The sequence below is a fragment of the Strongylocentrotus purpuratus genome, unplaced genomic scaffold (genome assembly GCF_000002235.5).
Source record: "Strongylocentrotus purpuratus isolate Spur 01 unplaced genomic scaffold, Spur_5.0 spur5_scaffold_20, whole genome shotgun sequence".
NCBI classification, from domain to species: domain Eukaryota; kingdom Metazoa; phylum Echinodermata; class Echinoidea; order Camarodonta; family Strongylocentrotidae; genus Strongylocentrotus; species Strongylocentrotus purpuratus.
The window spans coordinates 46,002,063-46,021,294 of NW_022145606.1; the positions used below are offsets into that span (position 1 = coordinate 46,002,063).

At 36.8% G+C, this 19,232-nt stretch overlaps 1 protein-coding gene across 2 annotated transcripts in view; it reads right to left on the reverse strand.

Moving 5' to 3' along the window:
• Window positions 1-7,620: 7,620 nt before the first annotated feature.
• The window catches only part of LOC115918893 (zinc finger protein 585A-like), a 28,759-nt gene continuing 17,147 nt past the window's right edge, over window positions 7,621-19,232 (reverse strand). The window contains exons 4-5 of one of the 2 annotated variants that reach the window (XR_004065670.1): window positions 15,905-18,228; window positions 7,621-7,700 (exon numbers count right to left, since the gene is read on the reverse strand). Coding sequence is in view for 1 of the 2 variants with exons in the window: in XM_030993491.1 (XP_030849351.1) it covers window positions 16,870-18,228 (1,359 nt within the window). In the remaining variant the exon portion in view is untranslated. Of the gene's footprint in view, window positions 7,701-15,853; window positions 18,229-19,232 lie in introns of those variants that run through there. The other variant, XM_030993491.1, reaches the window with a different exon arrangement.

Sequence of the window (19,232 nt, forward strand, 5' to 3'; positions counted from 1 at the left end):
CTCGCAGGCCCGGGTTTAAAGTCGTTATCAACCAGCTCGCTGATCTCACAACCTAATTGATATTGTCCAGAAATCTCTCGAGTTTTCTCATTCTATTATACAGTACATCCTAAATGTGCCACCAAATATTCAAACGTCATCACATTTTTTTATCTTCAAATTGAAATCCGACTACCACATCCATCTGTGATCTAGTCCAGATTCAGTCCGTTCGTTCTTTTTATCCCCCACACACAGCGCGGTCGCTCCACTGATCGTGCAATCCCCACATTTCCGTATTCGAGGTCCAGATTTAGAGGAATGGCTAGGTCTACTTTCAACGTTGAGGGTGTGTTATTTTATCAGTAAGTTGATTGGGTGCGCTAAACGAAAACGGTACAGAGGCTGGACTATCTGTGATCCTGATCTACATCCCTCTTTTTTCCATCTCTGTTTTTCCCCTTTTACCAATATTCTTTCCTCCATGTTTGTATTATTATGTAACCATTGAGGGTGGTCATGATATCGAGCTTTGCTTAATTTGTAAACCCTCCTGTTTGATGTTTTCGATTCATTACAGCCAGTCTTACTGTATACTACACATCACATCACCCTCACCCTTGAGATACAGGTAAGTTAGGGTATTTCCTTGTGGGACTACGGGTTCGCTGCTTCTAAGCAAAGATAGACACGTTAATGGGTAATTCAAACAAATATCGAGTCAGCGAATTACGAAAGAGTACACATCAATACTTGCCTAGTGGCTCTAAATTCACCGGCCCGTGGGCGTCTTTTTTCCGTAAGGTATCCATCCTAGAATGGATATTAATATTTGAATATATGAATATTTGCGTTGGTACGGCGAGGTGAAGATCAAATTCAAAATTAAATCGGCCAGATTCTGGACTAAATTAACCAGTATGTCGCAATGATTATAGACAAGTTACGACCTGGGTAGTCATTCGTTTACGGTAAGCCTCCAGATTTTGTCGCAATGTCACTGATTTAAAGTAAACTTAGCTTTGCATTTGTAACTTTTGTATGAAATCTCATATTTCATTATTATGGCATCAGATTCTGTGTGCGCGCGTATCATGAATATTGATGACTAGCGCATGACGTATAGGTCCTATTGAGCCAATCAAATACAGCGACAAGATACCTTACAGAAACAAAAGACGTGGACCGTAGCAGTAACCATCGTACACGTACAATGGCAGATGGCAGAAGTCGAAGTACAGATAGTATTACATTTCCATTATTATTCTATTGGTGGTAACCATGCACCCGATAGTGCCGAAGACCACTTTAAAAATTCGTAAATTTCTGGCGTTAGAAGAACAAGTTCATTTTGATAGTATACTTAAAATATTATAATAACGGTGAGCATATTATAGAATATATTAAGATAATTATTATCGAACATTTCATACACGATTATATTTACAACATTTAAGCAATATTTTTAATTTATATTTGTATATAATAAAATGTATCAATCAATATAAATATATAAAAGATTTTAAAAAAGATGAAGAAGTTGTTCAATAGTCGATAATAACACGAAATAGTAGCATGTATCGATAGTAATAATGTTATATACAAAATACTCTTTTGTCATGCATACAACTTACAATGATGTGTATGTTATATATTTGTAAAACTGCAAAAGAAAAAGAATATCAAACAGAAATATATAAATCAAATCAAATTAAATCAATAGATAAATAACAAATGATTTAATAGAAAAATAAGTGAATGCGTGAAGAAATAAATGTAATAAACAAGTAAATATTACAAATAAATCAATTGAATAAACTAAAAGAGAGATATTGATGAATAAAAAATAAGCAAACGATAAAAAGGAATATAAAAACAGTCTTCTTCCTTTTTGTATAGCAATCTGTAGGAAATTTTCCCTAGGGGTAATCGTCTTTGGAGGGTAATTTTCCGGGGGTAATTTTTCGGGGGGGGGGGTAATTTTCCTGGGGTAATTGTCCCTCTGGGTTAATTTACCGGGGGGAATTGTGTCTTTGAAGTAAATACTGATGGGGAAAGGTATTAGGATCGAAAACTGATCACGAATACTGACCCTTTTTCGTAATATATCTGAGTGTACTAATAAAAGTATATTTTAGCTGAATTGTGTATCAACATATTGTGATCAAAATTCTAATTCTTCATGACTCTCTTGAAATACATGTAGATCAAAATTATGAGAAGAAATAATTTTTAGGCCTATCTATGAAAAAAAAAATCATTGCAAAAAAAATGGTAATAATTAGGCCTATTCAAATTCATTGGCAAAAAACCTACGCCTCATTTCAAATCCAAATTTCAAACATTAAAGCTAATCTCGAGCTCTGGTATGGGCATCGTATGTCGAGAGAACATTGCTTTTATTCATTCTGGATTCTTTATCCTGCAGTAGATTGATTATTTGAGCCAGCGAAATAAAAACTTGCCGGAAATCATCTTCAATTCCCAAAAAACAACATAGCTCTCATTTGCACGTAGTGACCTGTGTTTAGCACATGACGTAGGGCCTACTTACCTTGATTTCCAAATGCTTCTATGCTCATTACTCAGCCCCTACACCTGTCTACCAAAATCGTTTGGCACATGATTGTCATTGAGTAATCTTGAACATTCCTTGTAAGTTTGTTGGATTCTATGATATTTTTTTTTTATCATTACCAGAACTCAAGCTTATCTTTAAGAAAATCATATAATACTAGTTTGCTTGTGTCATTCAATTTTATCATTAAAATGGTCCTTTTACATACACAGAAAAGTAATGATACATAATTATCTTGCCGAGAAACCGCCTACTAATTGATATATTTGGTAAAATATCATATATATTTGGACCTGATAGATATAACGCACGTGTCTCGCACGTGTTGCGTAGTCCCATATGCATCTTTCTGTGTACAGTGCTTGTAACTTTACCAAGACTTGGCAAAATTTCTTATCATTTTGATGATTAACCAGAACCTTGCAGTACACTTCAATACTTATATGCTAGATGATCAACCTTTTCTGATCGATTCCACAACGTTTCTTTCACAATGCAATCGCATGACCATAACTGGTTTTTATTCTTGATGGGAGCATTTCCTGCCTTTTGCTGTCATACAAGGAATGAGAAAGTTAACAAATTATTAATCTTTGCCAGTTCTCAACCTTTAATGTAGATAATTATGATATGATGAGAAATTTAGGGAAAATTAATCATTTATCCGACAGTACCGCAAATAAATTAAGCCACTAATCCCCCAAGAAAGATTGTAATCGATCAATACATAGCTGTTAAAAAAAAATGTATATCCTTATTTTCTGATTACAAGTGAAATAGAAATACAGGAATAAATTGTTGATATACTTAACACAAAAATAAAAAAAATTGTGATTTTTAAAAGATAAACGTTGTATTTAACTTAATTTCTGTTCACCTTGTAGCTATTATAATGACATTCACTATTTTAAAAAAATGATTTAAAAAGTAGTCTTAAAATTAATACCCATTAATAATAAGATTTCTGATATTAATGCTCATCGAGTTTTTTAATATAAATTGTTGGAGAATGGTCCTCCTTCGTCCGGAAGTGAAGACCATTAAAGATATAAATTGTAAAATAAGAATTAATGACCAGACTTGAATATGAAAAGAATATGTGGGAGACCTATTTAGTTCTTTAAGCATAAATACTACATTTATTTATGCAACGTTCAAGGTAAAATACCCAATTTCTAGGGTTTCAGAACTAACATTGCCTATAATAAAGATCTTGAATATCGTATCGAAAAAAGAAAAGCAAGTTGCCCTTGCACTTTAAAAAATGGAAGTTTGTTTTTATAATGTTGTATAGGTAAAAAGTCGCATTATTTAAGAAACATTTAAAAACTCATTTGTTTTCTTTGTAATTATTGTCATTTTTAGAGTGTAATGCACTTGGAGAGTATATAACTATTATGTTTGTATTTTAAAATGTAAAGCGCCTTGAGCATGTTCATGTAAAGGCGCTCAATAAATACCAATATGTATGTATGTATGTATAGGTACATGTGCATGTAATTGCCTGCATCTTAGAGTAAATTCTCTTTTCGTGAGGTTTTGATCTACCTGGTACTGCTTTTGTTGTAATCCTTTAATAATTACTTGTAAATATTGTGATGTATTTGATTGTTCCAATAAAACACATGAACAAAATAATAATAATGACTACCCGCCAGTACGATGTCTCGTGGGAATCACGATGTTTTTTTATAATGATTTTATCCTTTGTATTGTTTGATTGGTTCTTCTACGTAATTCTTTTGTATACACTTTGTTTTGCCGAATGAATAATAATAAAAATAATAGTAGGCCTACTTAGGGTACAGATTAATGATTATATTTTCTACAATCAGACCGGCTTTAATTACTAACATATTGTATGGATGTAACTTTCCAGGGGACCATATAGCCTCCCGATTTTCTCGCGATGTCATTTATTCTAAGTAAACATAGTTTTGCACATTGTCTCAGACAGAGCTAATTATCTAGTTAACTATCATTCAGATAATTCAAGTTGGATCGGAAATTGTGTGTTGACTAATGCATGGCGTATGGTTTATTTCCAGGCAATCAAATGCAGCGCTAGGGTGGCTGGTCTAAGTTTTAAAAAAAGGTTTTCTCCTGGCCCTCGGCTTCTCTCTCGTGCATTCCCTCTTGTACTCAGTCTCATTCAACCCTACCGAATTCTGGATGTTGTCTATCCTTCCTGCAGGGGTAATCCCCCTCCCCCCCCCCCACTCATTGTTATTTAGGGTACGCATATGCGTGTTCTCTCCTTTTGAAAACACCCCCTAAGTCCGGTGTGTAAAGTCAATTTTATGTATGTACGAGCCGGACTTTGGTGTGTGAAAAGTACCCCTTTACCTGACATTTTGGTAACACACATGCGGTCATTCCGACCCCGGAGTGGGGGGGGGGGGGGGGGGCCCGGTGGGGTCACTCCTCCGCAGAGGGTGACGCATATGACCGTTACCACAAATGCAAATACCCCCCTATTGCGGTCAATTTCAAGGAAATTTTGTGATATTTAACCCCCTTTTTTACGTCAAAACAAGGACAAAATCGTGCTTTGGAATACCCCTATTTATAAGATTGTGAGGACACTAGTCTTTCGCAAATTTACCCCTATTTTACCATATTTCAAGGACAAGACTCGACTCCGAGCATTTTTTCCCCCGGTTTTCTCTATTCCCTTTTCCTGACCCCTATTTATCAATTTCGAGGACACCTGTGCACCCCTATTTTCTATATTTCGAGGAATATTTTGTCCGCGGACATTGCTTGAAATTGACCCCTTTTTCCGCGATTTTGGTAACGGTCATGCGGTCCGGAAGTCACATTGAGTGACCCCACCGGGGGGGGGGGGGGGGGGGCAAGTTTCTCGAAACAGTCATAAATAAATCCAAGCCCCCCCCCCCCCCCCCCCCCCCCCACTCGCATACCAAAGTGGTACGCGTGCTCGTCATAAAAAACGCCGAAAAAGGGTAGATTTTTGGCCTTGTGGTCGACGTTTTTAGAAAAAAGGTGCTTTTCAGGTTATGTTTCGACGTTTAGGTTATTTCTTTTTTCCAACTTGAAGTTCGACGTTTATGGTCACTTTTCGAAGAAATAGTGAATTCTCATATTCAGTTACCTCTACAACAAAGAAACTAATTTCAAATCAAGTGATTTTCCCCCTAAAAATTACTCCGAAATCGGCAAATTTCAAAATGGTAGTCCCACGCATAGTGGTTCGAGTTTGTTGTAAAATGACCAACCATCAATTAACAAGAGTGGCCCAGAAAGTCGGTGAAAAGGTATGTTTATGTTTATAACTTATTTTTATTACAATATATGACTTTCTCTTTTGTATCTTTTGAAATAAAATTCCACTTCAAAATATGAAACGCAGTTTTTCACATAAAAAACGGCCTTGCACTTGGTGCTTTTGCTACATTTCTGATGACTAGCTGTGTAAGCTAGAGTCACTCAGCTGAGCTGAGCCGAGTGCATCACATAAATATGTTTATGGCCATTCTACAAAGATAATTCTGCTTTCTGATGAGGACTGTGTCTGTTGATTGTATTTATTGCATAAATGCTGTATTTTAGGCCAAAGCTGATATCAATTAATATTTTCTAGGAGGCAGAAAATTCAATCTGTGCTAATCACGGCTGACATGATGTAATCGCAGACACATGCACAGCCCAATTGAGTTCACTTTCTCTTTATAAGTGAACATGCCTTCCTATACCTAATTCTCTCCTCATTTTTTTTCCTCTCTTCCATTTACTATTTTTCTTTCCTATCAACGTTCTGTAATGTAATTGCATAATAATATCTATAATGTTCTCTCGGTAGCTGTGTTAACTAATTATGGGCGTTCCCAACTTAAGCTATGCTTTCCGGGTTTTCGCCTCTTTCCGTATTTGAATTATTTACTTTATACTCTATGTTGAAATAATTGTTACATATATCATTTATATATACATTGTGTTTCATATTGTACTGTTGAGAATGAAATAAATGTTAATAAATACAATACAATATTAAAGGGAGCATTTTCTGCCTACTGCTGTCATGCAAGGAATGTAAAAGTTGACAAATATTCATCCATGCAAGTTCTCAACCTTTAATGTAGATAATTATGATATGATGAGAAATGTAAGGGAAATTAATCATTTATCCGACAGTACCGCAAATACATAAAGCCACTAATCCCCCAAGAAAGATTGTAATCGATCAATACACAGCTGTTAAAAATGTATATGATTATTTTCTGATATCTGAGGATTACAAGTAAAATGGAAATACAGGAATAAATTGTTACCATACTTAACACAAATGTTAAACATTTGTGAATAATTATTGTGAATAATTAAAGATAACTGTTCTATTTAACTTAATTTCTGTTCACCTGTATCGATTACTATAACATTCACTGTTTACAAAAATAATTTAAAAAAGTATAAATAAAGTTAATACCACTTACATGTCCGATTTACTGACATTAACACTCTTTGAGTTAGTTAATACAATTGTTGGAGAATGGTCGTCCTTCGTCCGGAAGTGATAACCATTAAATATATAATTTGTGAAATAAGAACAATGACCAGATTTGGCAATGAAAAGAATATATGGGAGACCTATTTAGTTCTTTAAGCATAAATACTACATTTATTTATGCAATGTTCAAAGTAAAATACCCAATTTCTAGGGTTTCAGAACTTACATTGCCTATAAATATAGATCTAGAATATCTTATAGCAAAAAAGAAAAGCAAGTTTCCCTTGCACTTTAAAAAATGGAAGTTTGTTTGTATAATGTTGTATAGGTACATGTGCATGTAATTGCCTGCATCTTAGTGTAAATTCTCTTTTCGTAAGGTTTTGATCTACGTACATACTGCTTTTGTGTAATCTTTTTAAAATTACTTGTAAATATTGTGATTGTATTTTATAATGAAAACAAGATATTTTATGACTCATAGTTTTTATATTTATCTAATAACACTGTGACATGATTTGTATTGAGTTTATGCTTGAAATAAGTAAAACATCTAGAGAAATGCATAAACGAAAAATTGTCCTCAATCTCATCGATCTGGAAATACAGCCTGTTCGATCTTTGGTGACTTTTCTATGGTAGACCGATGTACATACTTCTACAAATAATATTTATCTTCGAAAATAATATCGTTAGTGACATTCGTTTGTCTCGCAATGTATGGTCAACAAGGGATCGGAAAGATCACGACGTTTCGTGTGCCGCTGCTACACTTCGTCAGGTGATAAAATATATTGTAAGCAGGCGTCTTTTAATCTCTACGGATGTACCGGGCGGACCGGCGCACAGTGGACCAGGAAGGAACCAAAGTGCGCCAAAACTCATGTTTGGGGTTTTATTTTTTATAAATCCAGAGGAAATGTTTGGATTTCCAGGGATTTTCGCTTAAATTTTATTACCAACATTTTCTCTGATGTCTACGCTTTAAGTTGATACCAGATTTGGCTGCCCGATTATTCCCGTTATTATGTTAGAGCCGTTTTCCTTGCAACATTGCCCCGAAAAATGTGTTTATTTTGGTCCGCGGTGTCAGAACAAGTGTCACGCGCCCCCTCGCGCCGTGATTTATGACCACAAATCCTTCATGATTCAGCCGCGGACCCCCAAAACCCACATTTTTCGGGGCAATGTGGCAAGGGAAATCGGCTCTAACATAACAACGGGCAAGATCGGGCAGCCACTTTTGGTATCAACTTGAAGCTTAGACATCAGCGAAAATGGTGGTATTAAAATTTAAGCGGTACACCGCGGAGATCTAAACATTTCTTTTGGATTTATAAAAAACATGGATAATTAGTCCATTTTTCAGTGAATTACCCTATAATATATCATGAAGACTGTGTTTCTATTAATTTTAACCCATTCATTCAACGAAATGAACTATCAGGAATATGTGAGAGCAATTTCATATCAATAACTTAAAAACTTCATGTTGAATTGAAAGATTTATAAAATAAGTCACTTTTGCACTAAAACTGTGAATATGTAGGATTTTGCTGTTTGAAGCAGTAAATTTATACCCTTATTAAGCATTCCGGAATTAAATATTTCACTGAGGTATTCCTCTATGTATTACCTTTCAACTGGGCAAGAAAAAATTGAAAAAAAAAAAATCACCCAAACTTAGTTTTGGCGCACTTTGGTTCCTCCCTGGCCCACTGTGCGGCGGTCAAATAAGAGTGCAGTGGGGTCCAAGGGGCGCTCCGCCTAGAAGCTCAGGTAAAAATCATGCCATCTCAGCACCATTTGTCACTGGTATCGAATTAGAAATAAACCACGTTTGAATTTTATGTTGGGGTCAATTGCTGCCCCCCCCCCCCCCCCTATCAGTACGCCAGTGCTGAAAGTCGGCCAATCCCGTGTACGCAGCAGCAGTCGCGAGGACGTGGTAGGCCAACTTCTACGAGTCGCACGTCCTCCTTACGATCACTCGTTGGCGTCTTAGCGTCTTTACCCATTGACTACTGAATTATTTAATTCCCATAGGCTTAATACAGGAACCACCCGGTTCCAGTAAACAAAGGGTTAATTGCACCCTCATCAAAACATACTCCCCCCCCCCCCCCCCCCCCCCCCAATTACCTGCAAACATCCCTGAGGTGAGAACTCAAAACGCCCGTTGGCACAAAGCTTTTTTTCAATGACAAAAATCAGTGACAAATCTGCTGATAACCAATCAGAAGCAAGGATTTCAGTAGCTTATAACAACAACTGAAATGTATCATTATCCGACAGTACCGCAAATAAATTAAGCCATTAAACCTCCAAGAACGATTGTAATCGATCAATACATAGCTGTTTAAAAATGTGTATCATTATTTTCTAATGTCTTAGAATAACAACTAAAATAGAAACACAGGAATAAAATATTAACATACTTAACAAAAAAAACTAAACATTTTCTGAATTATAAAAGATAACTATTGTATATAACTTAATTTCTGTTCACCTTGTATCGATTATTCAAACATTCACTGCTTTAAAAAAATAATTTTAAAAGTATTAATTGAATTGATACCGATTCCTCCTATTTATGACATTAATAGCTCGTCGAGTTAATTAATATAATTGTTGGAAAATGGTCATCCTTCGTCCGGAAGTGAGGACCATTAAATTAATAATTTGTGAAATAAAATTAATAACCAAATTTGGCTATGAAAAGGATATGTATTTGATCTATTCAGTCCTCATGCTTATTTATGCAAAGTTCAAAGTAAAATACCCAATTTTCAGGGTTTCAGAACTAATACAGATCTTGAATATCGTCAGATGGTACTGTTCCTGTGTCTAGAGATTGTTGAAAGATAAAGGTCAGGATCGGTGCAATGTCTTCAGCAAAGAACTTAAATATCCTTCCTGGTATGCCATCTGGTCCTGTGGCTTTGCTAACATTTGTAGCTTTCAGTAGCGTGACAATGCACACAAAGAGGTGAGAACAATTAGGCCTATTCAAATTCATCGGCAAACAGCGTACGCCTCATTTAGACTTCAAATTTCAAAACCTTGAAGATAATCTTGAGCTCTAGTATGGGCATCGTATGTCGAGTGGATATTACTATAATTAAAAAAATGTTATATATAAAAATAACCTCACAAAAACTTGCTGGAAATCATCTTCAATAAAAACCACAGCTCTCATTTACACTTAGTGACCTGTGTTTAAAGGCCCACTACACCACTTGTCGCTATTTGCGCCCTCTATATAACAAACCATGCCTAATCGGTGACCATTGGTCCCCCATGATCCTCTTTTTCTTATGTTAACTGAGAGCTGAGTTGATGAGATAACCACCTGTCCAGTGACCTTGCAGGGCAGTCTTATCCCTCCTGTAAACTATGGCAGATACGCTTTAACACATGGTGTAGGGCCTATACTTACCTTGATTTCTGAATGTTTCTATGCTCATTACTCAGCCCCTACACCTTTCTATCAAAATCGTTGGGCACGTGTCATTTATTTGTAATCTTGAACTGATTCCGTTTAAGTTTTGTTAGATTGTGTGAAAATTGAGTTTCGTATCGTTACTAGAACTCAAGCTTATCTTTCAGAAAATCAGTGTAATACTATTGTGCTTATGTCATTCAATTTAATCATTAAAATGGTCCTTTTACATACAGAAAAGTGTATATTGAAAAACGCGCACTTTAGCCTACGGCATGGATCTTTTAGTCCGCATTTGAATTAGGCCAACTAACAAAAGCAAAGTGTCTCTCGTCCCAGCCCGCCTTATTTTTATTTTTTTGTTTTACTATTTACTATTCAGGAACCCCCCCCCCCCCAAAAAAAAAAAAAGCCCAAACAAATATTTCTGAAAGCCTGTGATATACATTTTGTTTGAATGGCTTCTCAAGTGGCACAAATCATATTTTTCGGTCATACATTGCATCAGTATACTCACATAGCACAATATATGTGAATGAATAGGCTTGGTCAGCTATAATTAGCAAGGCAGCCATTTTGCAAAAAATTGCAAAATAGTAAATCATGTAATGCCCTGCCTCCTCCGGACAAAAAAACACGTATTTTTGGTTATTTGGCCTTAAAGGGGAAATCCACTCTGAAATTAAGTTAGTTTTAATAGGAGTAGAAAAATGAGAGAAACAAGTCAGTGAAAGTTTGAGCAAATTCCGATTAAAAATAAGGAAGTTAGGGTTTTTGAAGTTGTGATCAATCAAACACAAATTGGCAACTCTATGACGTATCATGCGAGCTCAACTTCCATTTGCTCAGTACTAAAAAAATCTAAAATTTTCATTTTCCCTCAAGAAAAATTTCAACCATACATGCACCCTAAATATAATAATTGCAAATATGTTTCTATACTCCCCCTGCAAGGAACAAATATATATTCCGTCATCAATAACGAAGAAAACATGATTTTATGGAATATTATGCACAAAGCAAATGAAGGAGAGCTCGTATAATAAGTCACAGAGTTGCCAATTTGTATTTGATTGATCACAACTTCAATAATTCATAACTTTCTTATTTTCATTCAGAATTTGCTCAAACTTTCACTCACCTGATTTTCTTATTATTCTGCCTCTGTCGAAACAAACTTATTTTGGGGGTGGACTTTCCCTTTTTAGGAGCATTTTCTGCCTTCTGCTGCCATACAAGGAATGAGAAAGTTGACCCCAAAAAACACATCTTTGCCAGTTCTCAACCTTTAATGTAGATAATAATGATTATGAGAAGGGAAATTAATCATTTATCCGACAGTATAAACAAACAATAACAATAATAACAATAATACTGTGCCACATTGTATGTACCTTGGCACCATGAGCTTGTATGATCTAATGATCTATTTCTTTAATCTTAAGTATGTTGAATATTAATTTAAATTATTTGTATGCGCCTTGAGCATCATTGGAGATGGATATGTTGCGCTTTATAAATATTGTTATTATTATTATTATTATAACCGCAAATACATTAAGCCACTAATCCCCAAGAAAGATTGTAATCGATCAATACATAGCTGTTAAAAATGTATCATTTTTTTCTGAATTCTTAGGATTACAAGTAAAATAGAAATACAGGAATAAATTGTTAATACAGTAATTAACCCTGATGTTAAACATTTGTTAAACATCAAAGATAACCGTTGTATTTAACTTAATTTATGTTCACCTGTATCTATTTTTTTAACATTCACTGTTCAAAAAAATTTATTTTAAAAGTTATATTTAAATTGATGCAATTGTTAATTTACTGTGACGTTGATCGCTCATCGAGTGAATCGATACAATTGTTGGAGAATGGTCGTCCTTCGCCCGGAAGTGAAGACCATTAAAGATGTTGCTGAAATGACATGATTTTCCGGTATTTTCTCAATTTTGATTGTAAGTCATACATTTTTATGCGTTTGTTGGAAAATTAGAAATTCCCAGATTTACAGTCGGGCGAAAAATGTGGGCTCGGGGGCTCGACCCCCCCCCTCATTTTTTGAAAAAGTATGTTACAGAGAAAAAGATAAAAAATAAGTGACCTGCCAATGCCACAATTGAGGAATCGAAATATGCTTATCTGACCGTAATTAAATGCATAAAACCCCAGAGCTTCCTGGGGCTCTGCCCCCTGAAACCCCACCAAGGGCCCTAAGGCGGGCCTCTAGATGCTCTTCGGACCGTAATTAAATACCTAAAATCCCTGAGCTTCCGGGAGCTCTGCCCCCTTGACTCTCTGTCTAATTAGTGACCCAACAGTGTCACAAATAAGGTATCTAAATATGCTTATCTGACCGTGATTTAATGCCTAAAAACCCTGAGCTTCCGGGGATTCAGCCCCTTAACCCCCAGCCGGGGCTTTCAAACGTTTTTGCTCATTACACCACTGCCCCGTGAAGGTGAGCCCCCTGGAACGTTTGCCCCCAAATCCCATACTGCTTCCGGCGCGCCTGCTCTCGTGCATTCCCTCTTGTACTCAGTCTCATTCAACCTTCTCAAATTCTTGATGCTGTCTTTCTATCCTGCAGGGACGAGTTTCTCAAAACCGTTGTTAGTCTACGTTCGTGGACATCCCATAGAAGCGCGTGCTAATTCTACAACACACGTTAAAATAGTATGTCCAAAAAGTTAGACTTAGAACGGTTTCGAGAAACGGCCCCCTAGGGGCGTTTCACAAAGACCCTTGGTTGAACTTTAATCATCTCCAAGTTGGACTTAATGATTATGGAAAGCCGTTAGCATCTTTGAAAATAGAATGTTGATTCAAATTATTCATTTTTTCGATTATCAAGGAGATTCCATGTTCTTGATGAGGAATTTTTGAAAAATCTAAAATACTTGAATTTTTGCTTTTGAATATATTTTATTTTAAGGCTACAAATGGATCTCCATAATGTTTAAGTCTTACTTAGAGTTAAGTTCGACTTAGGATCTTTGCGAAACACCCCCTGGTACCATAACTCTGTTCCTGACGCACAAACCGTCTGCTAATATGGAGACAGATATTCATCGAGAAGCATTTATATTCTAAACATATTTTTATTACAATATACATACGTATAAACCTTGTACATTTGAAGTTACAAAAAGGGGGACAAAACTCCCCGATTACAATAAATGGTACATATTAATGATCAAAATATATTTACAGGTATATATATATATTTTTTATACTCCGAACAAATTACTTTACGATAAAAAATAGTTGGTAGAAAACAAAGACTAGCTCCTAAAGTCTGCCATTTATTATTTAAAAGATTCAGACAGTGATATTTATTAAAGGGACTTATTGTTCAGATGAGAGAACATGATGCTGTTAGATGTCCAATCTAAGATAATCTGAAAGTGTGAGTAAAAACAGATCATTATTAATGATAAAAATCGTGAAAAACTGATCTGATCGATTCCTAAATTCCCCCAATTATATTTTTATAATTTAATCAAATCTTAGGTTAACGAAATCCACCACAAAGCAATGAATCGGCCTTTTTATGAAAGAGTGTTTTATCCCAAATCATTTGGTACCATTTTGTGTGGTATGTGTTCACGCTTGGATGAACAGGAGACATTGTTGCGAGAGTGCAAAAATCGACTTGCGCCAAAGTTGTCTATGTGATGTTTGAATAAAACAATTGGGTTTGGGTATTAATTCGTTCTTTGCAGATCCAAATAACACCCCTAACAAAATTAATCATGCCACAGCAGCCACACATATCAAATATCGAGTATCAAACATCAACAAATATTTGTGCACGTGTGTGTAGGTGTGTGTGGCTTCGTCATTTGCAAAAAAAACATATGCAATGCATTTCATTTGATACATGTACATTCAATCCATTCTCTCGCTCCGCTAATCCCAACATAATACATAATGTAGGCATCACTTTGGCGCAAGTCGATTTTTGCACTCTCGCAAACAATGCCACCTGTTCATCCAAGCGTGAACACATACCACACAAAAATGGTACCAAATGATTTGGGATAAAACACCCTTTCATGAGATGTATAATAATTTTTAAAATAATTAGCAATTTTCTAGGTGTAAACTTTGTTTTGACTCACACGGTATATCATTCCAAACATTTAAACGTTGACAGATTGTTAAAAGCCCGTTTTATGTTTTATCTTCATGGAAAATGGTTGGGAAAATTCAAAAACTGGTCGGAAGAATTTTCTGTTAGAGGATGTTGCATAGTGTCGCCTTCTAAGAAAACCATAACTATCTTTGTGTTGTATCTTTAAGTATATCTAAATGTTTGTATGTATATACTGTTCATGTACAAATGTATTAATATCTTTCTTTATTTACTTCTTCATTTATATTTACTGCCTAATCTGATTTAGGCTTGTCTTCACACACTGCATGCACATTCTCCACTTCATAGGGAGCATTCCGGCCAGACCCTAAACCATGATAAGCTATAAATTCATGTTTTGGGCTAAACAAAATATAGTCTATGTCACCATCCATCAGATTTTATCCTGAGTTACCAAACAATATTGGAAGCTTAAAGGTAAAGACCAGTTTTGGAAACGCCCCCCTCTCAACAAAATTAAAATGGAAGCTCTTATTACCAATCATGTGAAAGAATATTTTTTGACTAATAAGTGCTGATACAAATTTTGCCGGGAAACCGCCTACTAATTGATATATCGCGCACGTGTCGCGTAGTCCCATACACATCTTTCTGTGTACAGTGCTTGTAACTTTACCAATACTGGGCCAAAGTTCTTATCATTTTGATGACTCCAGAACCTTGCAGTACACACCAATACTTTTATGCTAAATGATCAACTTTTCCTGATCGATTCCACAACGTTTCTTTCACAATGCAATCGTATGACCAGAACTGGTCTTTATCTTTAATTTCCAGATTATATTAACAGATAACAATGAAATATATAATCCCTGAGTTACATACATGTATATTCAAATGAATCTGAGTATATTTCAAAAAGTAAAAATGTAAAAGAATGGTAGCACAAAATGATACAAACACCTACACACTGTAGTTTGCATGAAAACATGTGTTCCTAAATCCTACCTTCCTACTTTAACATTGAATTTATAAAAAAAATGGCAAAACTTGAGGTAACTTTGGCGACGAGCGAATACAATATTGCAAGTAAGAGGATACCATAACTCATTTCTAATCTAAAGAAGACCATGATTTAATATTTAGTTAAGAAAGTAATGATAACAAGATATTTTATTCAGTTCATGCTTGAAATATGGAAAAATATCTAGAAAAATGTCTACATGAAAAATTGTCGTCAATCCCATGGGTCTGGAAATACAGACTATTCAATCTTTGGTGACTTTTCTATGGTAGACCGATGTACATACTTCTACAAATAATTTTTACTAGGCATTACTATAAGAATATAATGCTTTTATATTAACACCCAAAAGAACTGGGGGCGTTTCACAAAGCCTTTTTTCCAGGACAAATGACAAAAATCAGTGACAAATCTGCTGATGACCAATCAGAAGCAAGGATTTCAGAAGCATAAAACAAAAACTGTCATTTGTCACTGATGACAAGTTTTGTGAAACGTCCCCTGATCGGCGAAATGAGAGCTTGAAGATCAAGAAGTAATTGTTAAAATAATTTTTCAGTTTTCCTTTTCTATGCTGCCCATAGACCAGCTTAAAGCCCCACTGTACTACTTATAGCTACTTGCGCCCTCTATAAAGCAAACGCTGCTTAATTGGTAACCATTCGTCTCCCATGATCCACTTTTTCTTATGTTAAGTGAGAGCTGATTTGATGAGATAATCACCTGTCAGTGACCTTGCAGAGTGGTCTAATCCCTCCTGGAAATTAGTACAGATGGGCATTAAAGTTGCCTTGAGATCGGATGGCGTTCTAAAAAGATATGACAGGTTTCGAGTTGCAACAAGTCTGTTGACGGGAAGTTGCAAAACCAGTTTTGTGAAACACTCGGCAGACAAGTCGAACAAAAGCATTGGGATGAAATAGATCTTGTACTTATGACGGCTTCATGAAACAAGCCCCTGGTGGTGTTTCACAAAGATCCCAAGTCGAACTTAACTCTAAGTTGGACTTAAAATTCATGGAGAGCCATCCGTAGCCTTAGAATAAAATATATTCAAAAGCAAAAACTCAAGTATTTTAGACTTTTCATAAATTCCACATCAAGAACATGAAATCTCCTCGACAATAGAAAGTATGAATGAACATTAAATGCCTTCTAAAATAACTTTTACAAAATATTTTCAAAGATGCTAATAGCTTTCCATAATTGTTAAGTCCAACTTGGGATCCTTGAGAAACACCCCCTTGGTTCCAATCTGAAATAGATTCCGTCAATGCACACTTTTCACATGATTCTTAAGGCTGCACTTATAAGGAAAGCTCTCTGTACATTTGGGACATGGATGAGGCTGTGCACTGGCTTGTCTCGTTAAATGCCTCCTAAGTTCCGTCTTTGAAACAAAACCTTTATCGCAATGTTGGCAACAGAACGGTCGTTCCCCGGTGTGCGTCATCATGTGTTCATTAAGAGCCTGCTTTGTTCCCAGCATCCTGCCACAAATGGAGCACTGAAAGGACTTCTCACCCGTGTGCTTCTTACGATGTCTTCCAAGGTTATACCCATTGATGAAGCTCATGCTGCAGTCTGGGCACTTGTGAGGTTTCTCATGCAAGTGGATCTTCATGTGGTTATTGAGGATGGTCTTCAGATGGAACCTCGCATCACACTCGGGACATTGGAAGGGCTTTTCACCCCGGTGGACTCTTTGGTGGTACCGCAAGGAAGCTTTCGAATTAAATCGCTTTCCACACTCCCCACACTCAGGTAACTTTCCCTCCAAGTGAAACATCTGTCTATGAGCAACAAGGGAGTACTTCGAAGAATAAGTTTTATCACAATCAGAGCAATGGTTACGCTCAACATTCGGGTGCATTCTCAAAGCGTGTTCACGTAGACTACCCCTTGTAGCAAATTTGTCATCACACTCTTTGCATGGGTGTGGCCCGGTGTCTTCACTATCGGTATGTATTCTCAAATGGTGATCCTCGAGGGAACCCTTTGTGAGGAATTTCCGACTGCATTCAGAACACTGATACAGACATTTTTCGGGGTGGAATCTCACGATGTGGGCATCGCAACTCCACTTGGCAGTGAACTTGATATCACACAAGGAACAAGAAAAAGCCTTGACACCGGTATGTACTGTAACCTTATGTCTTTCAAGGTTACCAGCTCTGTTAAATGCTTTGTCGCATTGTGAGCATTTATAATTCTTTTCACCAGTGTGAGTCCTCATGTGAACAGCCAGCCTTGCCTTCCTTACAAATTTCTTGCCACACTCCGGACACGCAAACCGTTTTTCTCTGGTATGCGTTCGTTTGTGTTGCAGCAGGATGGCCTTCGTCTTAAAACTTCCATTACATACAGCACACAAGTGAGACTTCATGTGTTTTGCAAGACGACCCTTTGACATGAAAACCTTATCACACGTACCACACATAGACTTTTCTGTATGACTCCTCATGTGCTGCGCAAAACGAGCCTCTGACGTGAATACCTCATCACACTTTCCACATCGAAGTTTTTTCGTCTGGTGATACAGGAAATGTTTCGAGAGCTCTGATTTTGTGTAATATTTCTTAGGACACTTGGTGCACGAAAACGTTTCTTCGCCACTTTGCGCTCGAACCTGTTGCTCGAGATCGGACTTGGTGCACAAAAATGTTTCTTCGCCTCTTTGCGCTCGAACCTGTTGCGCGAGATCTGACTTGATGCAAGAAAATGTTTCTTCGCCACTTTGCGTCTGAACCTGTTGCGCAAGATCAGACTTGGTGAGTAACTTGGTGCACGAAAACGTTTCTTCGCCACTTTGCGCTCGAACCTGTTGCGCGAGATCAGAGTTGGTGAGTAACTTGGTGCACGGAAATGTTTCTTCGCCACTTTGAGCTTGAACCTGTTGCGCGAGATCAGACTTGGTGAGTAACCCCCTGAGGAAGTGAGGGAACCTATGCGGCTTTCCATTGTGGATTCTCATGTGTACACTGACGAAGCACTTCTGACTGAATGTCTTATTACAGACGGGACACTGATGTTTTTCTCCTTTAAGCATCTCTCCTTTCTGCATCTCTCCTTTAAGCATCCCTCCTTTCTGCATCTCTCCTTTAAGCATCTCTACTTTCTGCATCTCTCCTTTCTGCATCTCTCCTTTATGCATCTCTCCTTTAAGCATCTCTCCTTTCTGCATCTCTCCTTTATGCAATCGCATATGTACAGTAAGGCAACCCTTTGCACGAAACTTTTTATCACACTCCGAACATTGAAACGGCTTCTCGTTGGTGTGTGTTCTTTCATGTATAATGAGGTCACTTCTTGAAAAGAACCTCTTACTACAATAACCGCACTTGTGCTCCTTTACCCCACCATGCATGTGCTTCACATGGCTTGTAAGCTCATAGTTTACGATAAATGTCTTCGGACATTGACGGCACTGAAACGGTTTCTCATCCGTATGCCTTCGCAAGTGCATCGTCAGGGCAGTCTTTCTCAAGAACCTGGCGCTACACACTGAACAAACATGGGGCTTTTTGCCTGTGTGTGTTTTCATGTGCTTCCTGAGGACACATTTGGAATGAAACTTCTTCTGACACTCCTCACACGGGTGAAGATCCTCCCCAGTGTGGTACTTCATGTGCA